This window comes from Cebus imitator, unplaced genomic scaffold, assembly GCF_001604975.1.
Source record: "Cebus imitator isolate Cc_AM_T3 unplaced genomic scaffold, Cebus_imitator-1.0 Scaffold51, whole genome shotgun sequence".
Lineage (NCBI taxonomy): Eukaryota > Metazoa > Chordata > Mammalia > Primates > Cebidae > Cebus > Cebus imitator.
In genome coordinates this window covers 8,471,306-8,484,321 of record NW_016107366.1, presented here as the reverse complement: position 1 = coordinate 8,484,321, position 13,016 = coordinate 8,471,306, and the positions used below count along the sequence as shown (strand labels likewise).

At 47.4% G+C, this 13,016-nt stretch overlaps 1 protein-coding gene across 1 annotated transcript in view; it reads left to right on the top strand.

Moving 5' to 3' along the window:
* The window catches only part of TMOD1 (tropomodulin 1), a 91,488-nt gene that overhangs the window by 17,450 nt on the left and 61,022 nt on the right, over nt 1–13,016 (top strand). Inside the window, exon 2 of the mRNA XM_017527855.2 lies at nt 5,166–5,333. Coding sequence (XP_017383344.1) covers nt 5,214–5,333 — 120 coding nt within the window. The 5' untranslated portion in view covers nt 5,166–5,213. The remainder of the gene's footprint in view (nt 1–5,165; nt 5,334–13,016) is intronic.

Sequence of the window (13,016 nt, the reverse complement as noted above, 5' to 3'; positions counted from 1 at the left end):
TAGAGATGGGGTTTCGCCATCTTGGCCAGAGTGGTCTTGATCTCTTGACCTCGTCATCTGCCCGCCTTGGCCTCCTAAAGTGCTGGCGTGAGCCACCGCACCCGGCCAGGATGAACTTTCTAAGTCAACCTTGCCTTCTCATCCTCAAAATGTTCACTGTGGCTAAAATAATGAGTCAGTATAACTGGAAAATATTTATTTGAACTTGTGACTCAGCTCTTCCTGAGCTCAAGGAAGCGCAGCCCATAAATCAAGATGATGCCGCCTAAGTGCCTCCTCCAAAGTGTTCCCACATGGGCGGGCAGTGCTGGAGAAGCCATTAGCAGAAGCGACTGGACCGGCTGCCCGTGAAAGATTTAAAAGAGCCTTGTGTACTCCAGGAGCTGCGCCTTCTCGGAGCTTTCATTTCTGAGGCTTTCATGATGGGTGGCCTCGGCCCTTGACCCCTTCATCTTTACGGTCCAACCTGCCGAGTGCTACTTCCTGGCACAGCTTGTAAATTCTATTTTTTCATATTCAGTGGAGGCTTGAGGCTTCTGCCACGGAGAAGCGAGGTGGCCAGATACATTGTAAGCGTAAAATAGACACCAGATTTGGAAGACTTGAGTTTGCAAGGGTGTTTTAAGTGTATTTACCTGTCCTTTTATTGCTCTCACCAACTCTTGCTCGGGTCACAGAGAAGCTGCTGCAGGTGGGCCATGCTGGGAGCCCCAGAGGCTTCATCACCCCCTTTCTGCCCATCCCTCCCCTCTCAGACGTTCAATCCCCCCAGACCTGGTCCACTCTTTCTGAAATAAAGATGAGAAAACAGAGCATCTGAGAAAAGGGACTTGCCAGCGTTCCAAGAACCCTAGACCAGAAGCCAGGGGTGCTCATCCCCCACTCCTCAGGTGACACCCTGGACCAGGCACAGGGCAAGGCACAGGGACATGAAGACATATGGAACATAGGTCCTCTCCTGAGGTACCTTAGAGTCTGATGACAGTGTGCAGTGTGGTTGGGGGAAAGGAAGTAGAGACTCCAGCAGTGACAGCCTCATCGTAATGGCTAAGACCTGTGAAGCCCGTTGACCGCCCCAGCCCCAGGCTATAGCCTCCTCTGCTTGCTGCCCAGTGATCCTCACGACACCCTACGGGGGCGAGCACAGTCAGCCTCTCACCATGCAGACCACGAAACCCAGTCCGGGGATATTCCACTTTTTATTTGAGCCACGGAATCTGTCCTTCAAGTAAAGTTTTATATGGAGCCTCAAATAAATACACGAGGTAAAATCAGGAGTGAGTCCCCTCACTTGTCCCTAACCCTCTGCAGGGCCCCGGAGGCAGGTTCTCAGAGGCTGACATCTCCTGTTGGCATAGTTTAAAAACCAGCTGGGTCAGTCAGTGCTTTCATTTTCCGGAGGAGCAAACAGAGGCCCAGAGGAGGGAAGGCACTTAGCAAGGGCCACCCAGGGAGTCACTGTCACAATTAGCACTCCAAGCACAAGTCCTGTGAAGCCCAAGCCTGTGCTCCATCCCTGACACCTCTTCTCTTAGGAAACGGAGGCCTTTTATTAGCAGCTATAAAATACAATCTCTTCCAAGCCGTGTTTTAAGAGCGAGCTTGCAGCGGGCTCCCTAAATAACGCTACTTTCGCCTCCCTCCCGCCCTGTCTCTTCCCTACCTCCAGCTCTCCCACTTCCTCGACCACAGGAGGAGAATCCTGCTTCCTGGCAACCGTCCTTGTGAGCCAAGTGGATGAGTGTGGCTTGAAACTGACACCTTCATAGTTTACCTTAGAGTTTTTGGTTCTTCTCAGTTTATTGAATGTCGTGCCTCATCACTCCATAATATTCACAGGACTCTTGACATTAGAAAGGACTTTTTAAATCCTGTGAAGCAGGATTTTAGAAATCAACAGCACCTTGAGGTGTGTAAGTGGTGCATTAACTTTCCTGGGTCCAGTAGGAGGAGACTTCTTTAGGAAATGTCATGATTTGTACCCCTCGGGTGGCATCTCTAGGGGAGGCCTAATGCCACACCCCATATCCTTCCTTCAGCAGGCCTCACAGTTGTCACCTCCTTTCTTTTCTGGCTCTTGTCCCAGCCCCCTTTCCCCAAGCTGGCTTTGATAAAGGATTTCTTTCTCCCCTGCTCCCTCAGCCTGGCTTGTCCATTCTGCAGAATCTGTCCATGGCTCTTTTTCTAAGGCTTTTACCATAAAGCATCTAGAAAATGAGGCAGCTGGAAGAGGTGACAAGCATGAGAAGCTCCCAGGGTTCCCAACCTGTCTGACAGTCCCCAGAAGCACGTCTCAGCTGGTCCTGTCCCTGTGTCCCTTCTTGTGTGGTTCTGACGTGACCAGAGGTAAGGCAAAGAGTATGTTTTCCAAACTTGGTTTTGTGAGATTCCAATTCTGGGTGCAGCCTCTCAGAGATGTGCTTTTATGACCAAAAAGACTAGGGAACTCTGCTTGCAAACTGTTCCTCTTGGAGACTCCACTGCGTAGCCACATACTGACATTTTTGAGAAGTCCTGCAGGCCAGAGTCCTAGGGAACTTCGTATAACCTCAAACCCGTTTGAACACCAAAAGCTGTGTTTGCAGCCCCTCTAAGAGATGCTAGTTTGCAGGCAGTTGTGGACATCTCTGTGAGTTGGTTCTGGAAGACTCTGAGCCCTTCATTAGCGTCGCTCTTTGCCCCAGCATGGAGATCATGGATCCGCTCCCTGTCCTGGCTTCACTTAGGAAAGGCCAAATTGTGCTGTTCTCTGAGGGCCTTCAGGAAGGTTTCTCATGGACACCAGAGCACTGTCCGCTGGTTGTGGCTTTCTTTGGAAGTAATAGAAATGGATGAAGTGGCAGGGGCCATTTATGGTCTGAGAATTGCATTCTTGAGGTCTGGAAAGGAAGAGGGCCTAACGGCCAAGCTGAGCCATTCTGAGAGAAAAGGATGGCACTGGGGTTTCTGTATTTGGGAAGCAAGTCCTTCTTGTCAAGCCAGTTTTCATATACTTGGATTTCTCCAGCAAATAGGCCCACACATGCACAGGCTTACACTGATAAAATGTGTCCTCTGCTTTCTGAGACAGATTTTTTCTGTTAGCTTAGTGAACTTTGGTTTTAGTTCATTTTAGATGACTTTAATTATTTTTAATTAACAACTAAAGCCAGCTTTTGGATCAGTTGGTTGATTGCCCCTTCCCAGTTTTCATTTTTCTCTACTCTAGAAAATTTCATTATTATTTCACAGATGAGCTGTCGGTGGATTGGTCGGTTGACTTGCATGGAGCTCTGCATACATACATTGCTGTGAAAAAGGTCTTATCTATTACAGAAGTTTGCCAGGGCTGCTGTCACACAGTTCCGCACACTGGGTGGCTTAAATCACAGAAACTTACTGCCACACAGTTTGGGAGGCTGGAAGTCTGAGATCAAGGTGTGGGCAGGGTGAGTTCCCTCTGGGGCTGGCTTCTGTGGCTGGCTGGCAGTCTTTGGCATTCTTTGGCTTATAGTAGCATCACCCCAACCTCTGCCTTCATCGTCACATGGTGTTCTCCTACTGTGCTGTGTCTATGTCCACCCTATCCCATATAACGTTGTCTAAACTTAACTAGTTATATCTGCACTGACCCTATGTCACGGTAAGGTCACATTCTTACTTTCAATGTGATATTAGGTTACTGAGGTACTGGGGGTTAGAACTTCAATATATGAATTTTTATTTTTATTTCCTTTATTTATTTACCTTTTGGGACTGGATCGCTGTCACCCAGGCTGGAGTGCAGCAGTAGGAACACGGCTCACTGCAGCCTTGACCTCCTGAGCTCAGCGATCCTCCCAACCTCAGCTTTCTGAGTAGCTGGAACTACAGGTGCACACGACCACACCTGGCTAATTTTTGTATTTTTCAAATAATCCTCTCACCTTAGCCTCCCAAAGTGCTAAGATTACAGGCGTGAGCCACCGTACCCGGCCTTACATATGAGTTTTTAGGAGACACAATATAACCCGTCACACTGATTCTATGCACAGTACTACATTTAGCCAACCTGGAGGATGGAAGGGCTCGAGGTCCTGCTGTCCCTCCTAGCTCAGGGGAGGCGGTATGGTGGAGTAGAGAGCACACACTTGGACGGAGGTCAGGGGTCCTGACTCATGCCATTAGGCCATCCCTCAGTTTTTTCTCTAATAAAAATGTTTTAATTAAAAGACCTATTAGTATCCAAGAAGATCTTTAAGGTATAAAAAAGAAAAAAAAAAAAAGACCAACTTACAGGGTGTGTGGAGAGGCTCAGACGAGCTAACAGGTCTGAAAATGTCATGGTTATGGGAAGTAGCAGAGACAGGGTCCAAGCACAGGTGTTGGGTGTCATCTGTGAAACGGGAAATGAACGGTCGGCTTCTCCAGCAGGAGAGAGCAGTCTGGGAAGCAGCAGAGGTGAGTCCTGGTTCCCCCGGGTCCTGCTGGCCAGCTACTTCTTCCCTCTAAACCAGCTCCCTCTCGAGGGAAATGGGGCTCCGGACTAGGCAGTGTGCTCACCACACCATTGAGTGACTCTATAAGTGACCTCTCTAAGTCCTTGTCTATAAAATGGGGATAATAGTAAATGCCTAGCTCATAGGTTAAATGAGAAAGTCCTTGTGAAGTACTTGACACACAGCTTGGTATACAGTAGTAAAGTTAGCTATTTCTGTAAACTACTTTCTGTGAGGATTGAATGAGATGGTATAGGTGAGGGGCCGGCATGCAGTAGGTGCTCAATTAACCATTGATACTCCCCTGGCCCTTTTAAACTCACTTTTGGCAGAGTTTCCAGTATTCCTGATTCCCACTGGGGTAGAGGGTGGAGGGTGGAGAGTTATACAGAAAAGTATTTGAACTACTTGAAGAATAACATTGTTTTCAGGCACTCATAAGCCATTTATAATTACCCATTTACTTGTAATTAATGTCCATGCCAATTATAACCAATTACAATTCATTAACTTACACACCCTCAGGACCTTACCTTGCAAAGTTTTGTTAGACAATTAGCCAAACTTAGTGTAGTATTCCACCATAGTAATGATTATCCTGGCAATTCATAAAATGTACCCAGGCCACTGTGTGAATGATGAGCCTCCATTTGCTCTGTGAGAGCAGATCTGAGAAGGGTCTTTCTAAGATTCTTGTCTTTCTGGCAGGTATTAATCAGCACAGAAACTCAGGAGACGCAGACAAGTTCTTCCACGATGTCGTACAGACGAGAACTAGAGAAATACCGTGACCTGGATGAAGATGAAATCCTTGGAGCCCTAACAGAGGAAGAGCTCAGAACCCTGGAAAATGAGCTGGATGAGCTGGACCCTGATGTGAGTAGGTGCTAAAGGGGAGCACATTGTCACCAGTGCAGGGGACCTGGGGAGGAACAGGTGGATGCTTCCAAAGCCACCACTTTCTTCTCCTTCCATGGCAATGACAATAGAATAACTTTGCCTTTGCAGATTTTTCTTTTAATGTATTGTGTCAGGGTTCTCCAGAGAAAGAGAGAACCAATAGGGGGAGAGTGTGTGTGTGTGTGTGTGTGTGTGTGTGTGTGTGTGTAGAGAGAGAGAGAGGGAGAAAGACAGATTTGCTATAAGGTGTTAGCTCACAAGGAGACTCTATGTATAGACCTATAGAGACTGGCAACACCTGCAGTTGATAAGGTGGAGACCCAGGAGAGCCAATGGTGTAGTTCCAATACAAATACCAACAGGCCAAAGACCCAGGAAGAGTTGGGTCTGGGAAAAGATGTTTTAGTTTAAGTCCAAAGGCAAAAAAAAAAAAAAAAAAGCTAATGTCCCAGCTCAAGGCAGTAAGGCAGTCAGGCAGGAAGAAATTCCCTTCTACTTGTAGGAGGGTCAGCTTTTTTTTTTCTATCCAGGTCTTCAACCGATTAGTTGCACCCCCCACCCCTGACCCACCGCCCATCACCTTATCAGGGAGAACAATCTGTGTTACTGAGTCTACTAATTCAAATATTAGACTCATCCAGAAACACCCTCACAGACACACCCAGAATAATGTTTGACCAAACGTCTGAGTATCCCATGGCCAAGTCAAGTTGACATACAAAATTAACCATCACAGTCTACCCCTTGTCAACTGGGCACATACACATCTCTTTAAATCATACTTAATTTCCAAATAAAGACAGTAACGATGTCATAATTCTACCTAACATGATACAACTATCCTGGGTACAATGGAAAACACACTATCACCTATTCCAGAAGAGGAGGTGTAGTCCATGAGTGATGTTTATTCTTCTCCCTGCTATCCTGTACCTTAAATACTATGATGTAAAATTAATGATACTTGAATCCTATTATACAAAGCCAATATAATCAATAACATTAAAGTTAATAACAAACAATCTTGTATTACATGACAAGGGAATAAGGGAGGGAAAAAGCAAAGATATTTGCTACACACACACACACACACACACAACACAAGTGTTCATAAAATAAAGAGGAAGTACTCATGACAATTACAGCCTTCATTTCTGTAACTAGTCAGGTGGTTGTAGCTAATATTTGCAACTACTCATTCTTTGCCTTTAGCAAGCACCTCAGCTGGTGGTGGTTCTTTCCCTGGAAGGCCTAGGCCATTAGCAGTCCTGCCTGTGTTCCTTTGTTGCAGTTTTCCATTGACCGTAATCACCGGGCGTGGTAATACTAAAAAAGTGCCCTAAGGGCTCTCCTGTGTGCAGACATAGACTTTCTCACCTCCCTTGTGCAGCAGCTATCTAATTGCTCCTCGGTCGGATCCGTCACCCCAGCCAGCCCAGTAACTCCCTTCTTCGCTCGTTGATTCAGAGTCATGAGGAGCCCAAGGTGGCCTGGTGGCAGTTTTAACTTCCAGTTTAGTGGAATTGTTGTGTCTCTTAGTGGAACTTTCCTCCTTTGAAACTAAGACTTCTAGGCCAGCAGACCATAGGGTCACGGGAACAATAAGCAAAAGTTTTGCTAGTGGGTCACTAGGAGTAATGGTGAGTGGTGCCACTCCCATTTCCAACTTCGATTCCCTGACCTATGAATCCTAGCTATGAGAGAAATGGCATCAACAATTGCCTACTGATTCAGAGCATAGAGTCTTCTGGAGAATGTTGCCCCAGCCCGCAAGGTGTGGCTACCTAGCTGGCACTGCAACTGAGTCTTCAAAAGGCCATTACCCCCTTGTATCCAGCCAGCTGCTTCAGGCTGGTAGAGAACATGTGTCATGGAATGAATGACTAAGAATAAAGGATCAGAAGAATCCTTCTTATTTAACATTTGACGTTTTATCATTGCGTTTCATAGTTGGCACATTTAGAAGTGTGTTTAATGCTCAGAATTCATCCCTGTAGTCAGGGTACACAGTGTTAAGAGTCAAAAGTCTCTTTGGTTGTGTATGTGGTTTAACAAGTCACACTAGAACTGGGAGCATGGGGCTGGGTGCGGTGGTTCATGCCTCTAATCCCAGTACTTTGGGAGGCCAAGGCGGGTGGATCATGAGGTCAAGAGATCGAAACCATCCTGGCATATATGGTGAAACCCCAACTCTACTAAAATACAAAAATTATCTGGATGCGGTGGCACACACCTGTAGTCCCAGCTATTTGGGAGGCTGAGGCAGGAGAATCGCTTGAACCCAGGAAGCGGAGGTTGCAGTGAGCTGAGATCGCACCACTGTACTCCAGCCAAGCAACAGAGACAGACTCCGTCTCAAACAAAAAACAAACAACAACAACAACAAAAAACTGTGAGCATGACCAAGAGAGGAGGTTGTAGGTGGCCTACTAGACAGCAGTCTTCATCTTACAAGTATATGCCAGGCACCCAGGTCAATGCCCGTCACAGAGAAGGTGGATAATGAAAGTTACTGAACTGAGTAAATGTTCCATGTTATATATTTTTAATTAAAAATGGAATGTTTCACACCCTTTTTAAAAACCAGTTTTAAAACAGGTTTAATAGTGCTCAACTCCAGTTTAACAATGATCCGTAAAGAAAACAACACTTCAATCTCACTCACCCACAGATGGTCACTGCTAACATCCAGGAGCATTGTTCAGATGGAAACACGCAGGCCGAGAAGTTAGATGTTTTGCCCTCAATCCCACCTCTGTGTCTTTCACTCCATGTGACCTTGGACCAGCTGCCGTCCTTCCTAGACCTCAGTGGCCCTATCCATGGAATAACAGAGTTGGTTGGTCACTTTCAGGCTTAAACTAACCTGACTTATAACCTGGTCTTATACCCAGGTGTGATTAAGTGGCTTCATTCTAGATAACCCAGAATCCTTGCCTAGGGCTCCCGGGTCCCAGGCCCCATAGAATTACACATTCCTCCAGCAGAGTGACCCCCTCTTCCTGATATTCACTACCTTCCCCTGCCTGCCACGACAAGATGGTTTCCTGATGAGGCTGCTCAGGTTGATCAGAAGTCGGCACTGGTGGAAAGAGCTTTGCGTTCCTCCTTCCCCCGCATCGTCTCTCCCCATTAGCCTGTGTTTCAGTGCAAACAAGCCATGTAGGCAAGGAAACATCAAGCTGTAAAATTACTCTGTTCTAATTCTATCCTAGATCACTGTCACACAGAATTCCAGGAACAAACAGTTTTATAAAGGAACAACAAAAGGGGCATATAGCCACTTCCAGTTGACTCAATGAATGTGACTCAGTTACCTGCCGAGCACCAGGCACTGTGCTGGCCACCAACAGGGGAGCCTGGCTGGGACTCTGCCTTCCAGGAGCACAGGCTGGTGGGGAAGGAGGCATAATAAACTGCGTTCTACCCAGAGCAGACAGGAAGCTCTGCAAGGAAATTAACTCTTACTGGTGCGAGGCGTCACAGAGCAGATGATACTGGAACTGGGCCCTGGATTTTTCTAATTCCAGGCCGAGTGAGGGCCTTGAGAAAGGCCACAAGGAAAGTGTTGTGTAGGGAAGGTAATTAGGAGTGGGAGTCTTAGTGTGGTTTCTGTGGAGGATCAGATGCCACTAGAAAGTGGAGGGGAGGGGATTGGGCTAGATAACACCGGGGCAGGGGAGTGGCAAGGCCGACTGAAGGGTTCAGACTTTGCTCAGTAGGTTCGGGGAACCCTTGAGGGTCAGAGACTCAGAGGGCTTGGTGTTTTGGGGAGCTGATGCTGAGGACACATGGACTGGAGGGGTGTCAGGTAGATGGGTGAGAGGTGGGAGGTGCTCCCTCGGGAGAATCTTTGCCATTCTCAGGGGGAAGTGCACCTGAGGGCCTCGCAGGCCTTTTGGGCTGTTAGAGTTGCCCTGAGCTGCTACGTGGGGATGAGGTTAGATCAGGCTATGGCTGCAAATAGGGCAGGTGATGATGATGACAAGGGTCAGAACCTAGTGTCAGGCCTGGGAGTGGAGGGGGACAGATGGAGGAGGCCGCTCAGAACCCAGAGTGCATCCACCAGGAACTGTATTCCCTTTCACCCCCAAACTGATAAAGAGCTCCCGCAGGCCTGCCACCCCACACGTCAGAGTATTCGGCCTCAGCAGCCAACACCCAGGGCCCCTGCGGCTCCCACACAGCCGGCTCTCCCACCCAGGTGATTAGCAGGGCAGGGACAGTCCACTGGTACAACTGAAGGGGCAGAGCACCTGGGGCTCAGCTTGCTGAGGGTCACAGGACCCAGGCAGGCACAGAGACTCGGATTTCAAAACAGGCTCCAGAGTGTGCGCATGTCCAGCTCTGGCAGGAGAAAAGTAATTGAGCACAGGGATGTGGGCGCCAGCATGGGCCACCTGAGACCTGCGATTCTCACACCACTGTGGTTTCCCAGTTGGCATTTTCAAAGACCCCTTTCTCTCTCCATTCAGAGAAAAGAGAAGAGAAACCAGAGAGAGCACAGGAGACAATGGAGGCCAGTGGGTTACTGTCCCAGCCACACAATCGGCCCCTTCACTGAGATCAGCTCTGTTACCTGATTTGCAAGACAGTTTGTGAGCTTTGAAAAGGCATAGAGGGCCTCTCTTTTTTTGGAGAGCACAAATGTTCCAGTTCTACTTTCACCGTTGCTTGGCCTGTGCTCTGAAATCACAGCACAGGGAGAGGCCAAAGATATGCAGACCCTGAGAGACTCCTGGCAAGTGTCCACCTCTCCCACCGCTTCTGAGCCCGAGCAGAGCCCGGGGAGGGGAAAGAACCTGCCCTAGGTCACACACAAGCAGAACCAGATCAGAACCCTGATCCCTTGGCACCTAGGCCACTGCCCTCTCTGTTATAGTCCACATTCCTCTGGTTTTGTTTTTTTGTTTGTTTGCTTGCTTGCTTGCTTGTTTTTAGATGGGGTCTTGCTGTGTCACCCAGGCTGGAGTGCAGTGGCACAATCGCGGCTCACTGCAACTTCCACCTCCCAGGTTCAAGCGATTCTCCTGACTCAGCCTTCTGAATAGCTGGAACTACAGGCAAGTGCCACCATGCCTAGCTAATTTTTGTATTTTTAGTAGAGACAGGTTTCACCATCTTGGCCAGGCTGGTCTTGAACTCCTGACCTTGTCATCTACCCACCTCAGCCTCCCAAAGTGCTAGGATTACAGGCATGAGCCACCGCGCCTGGCCTTCATATTTCTCCAGTTTTTATTTTTGTTTAATGAGTGCTTATATGGCACTCCCTGTGTGCAGGCGCTGTTCTAAGGACTTTGAAAATTTTAACTCATTTGACCGTCATCCAGATCTTAGGAGGCAGGCCCTGTCATCACCCTCATTTTACAGATGAGGAAACTGAGACATGAAGTAACTTGTCCGAAGTCCCACAGCTAGGCGATGGCAGTGCCACTGTGTGTGGGTCTGGAGTCCGTAACTTAGCCATGTCACTCCAAGGATTCATGGGAGTGTTCAGGGAGATAGTTTGGGCTGCAGATGTGCTCTGGTTTTGTGGGTGGGGGTGCTGGATGAAAATCATCCCCCTTTTTTCTGGGAAAGAACCTGATGTGCAGAAGTCCAGGTTCCAGTCCTGGCTCTGCTCTGGACTTGGGCATATGATTTTCCTTCTTTGTGTCTCAATTTTCCCTTCTGTAAAACGAATGCAGTTGGCCTAGATGGCCTCAGAAGCCCCCTTCGGCTCTAACCACAAATGATTTCTCTGAGCCATTCCTGGCTGTCTTAGTACCTGAGTTCAACAAACACTTCATGGTGTGGCATTTCTGATTATGCAATTGTTAAGCCCCAGTGTCATGTGACAGAATGGAGTACGAGGACTTGGAAAGCAGCTCTGTTTGCAGCAGAGGATTCCAAACTCATGCACATTACAAAAAAGTCCCCAAAACTTTCTATCTCTCACTCTGGAAAAACTCGAGCTTATCATGAGGTGGTTGCACTTGGACTCCCTTGGGAAAGGAATGCTTCATGTGCTAAAAGTATCCGCTGTTGACTGATTCCCCAGAGGATCTGCCCTTTCTCGTCTCTCTGGAGTTAAGTGGATGCTGCTCTGAAGTGGAGCCAACTCCTCAGTTCAGATTGCCTTTGTACCAGGCAGTGGGGGCAGCACAGAGAGCAGTTTTGAGAATGACAAGTCACTGTGACTTCTGCAGGGAGCAGTGTACAGTTCTCACATGAGCCATAGACACTCAATACTTCCTGAGTGTGCCATGAGCAAAGCCCTATGTGATTATCCCATTTAGTCCTCTGGGAAGGTTCAGTCATTAGCCCCATTTTGAAGATGGAGAAGCCAAGGCTTAGAGATATGAAGTAACCTCCCAGGATGCAATCTGAGCGGGGCTGGGATTCCAACCTCGACAGGCTTGGCCCGGTAACCTGTGCTGTTAACCACCATTCCCTGGGAGCACCTCTGGGACTAGCCCAGAGGGAAACTCAGAGAGCAGTTTGGGGAATTATGAGCAAATTTTACTTCCAATTTGATTTCATTTGAAGTTGTTATGTTATTTTCATAATACATACTAACCTTAAAAGAATTAAGAATTCACCAACACAAGGAATTTAACTGTAAATATTGATTGTTAATGAGGCTTTGGGGAAAAGGCAGAAATTTTTTCAATTGTCTCAGTAAAAGGCTCAAAATATTCACAGGAGAGAAGATGGTAGAGATAATTCAACCTTAAAAAAGAAATTGGGACCTATGAGTTGATTTTAAAGTTAGTTGTCAGGAATCTGTGACACAATATAACCGTAGAAACAATAATGGAAAACAACAGACCTTCTGCAAAGCCTGAATAATAATAATCAATGATGATTTTCTAGTAAGTTATTCTTTTTTTTTTTTTGAAATGGAGTTTCACTCTTGGTGGTCGGGCTAGGGGTGCAATGGCGTGATCTCAGCTCACTGCAAATTTTGCCTCCTGTGTTCAAGTGATTCTCCTGCCTCAGCCTCCTGAGTAGCTGGAATTACAGGCGTGTGCCACCATGCCCGGCTAATTTTTATATTTTTAGTAGGACAGAGTTTCACCATGTTGACCAGGCTGGTCTCAAACTCATGACCTCAGATGATCCGCCCGCCTTGGCCTCCCAAAGTGCCGGGATTACAGGCATGAACCACTGTGCCTAGGCTCTACTAAGGTGTTCATACATGCCAGGTGCTGTGCTAAGCATTTTATGGGCATCATTTCAAGAATATTTACAAGAATCTTATAAGATTGATCCTCATAGGATGAAGTTAATGTCATTCTGTAAATAAAGAAATAGGTGCCCAGAATCACACAACTATTAAGTGATAAAATTCAGACAGACTCTGCTTCCCTTAGTCCATAATGTGTCAAGAGTTCTGAGAATAGGCTGGGCATGGTGGCTCACGCCTGTAATCTCAGCACTTTGGGGGCCCAAGGCAGGCGGATCACTTGAGGTCAGGAGTTCGAAACCAGCCTGGCCAACATGGAGAAATCCTGTCTCTACTTTAAACACAAAAATTAGCTGGGCATGATGGCATGTGCCTGTAATCCCAGCTACTTGGGAGGCTGAGACAGGAGAATCGCTTGAACCTGGGAGGCAGAGGTTGCTATGAACTGAGATCTCGCCACTGCATTCCAGTCTGGGTGACAGAGCAAGAGT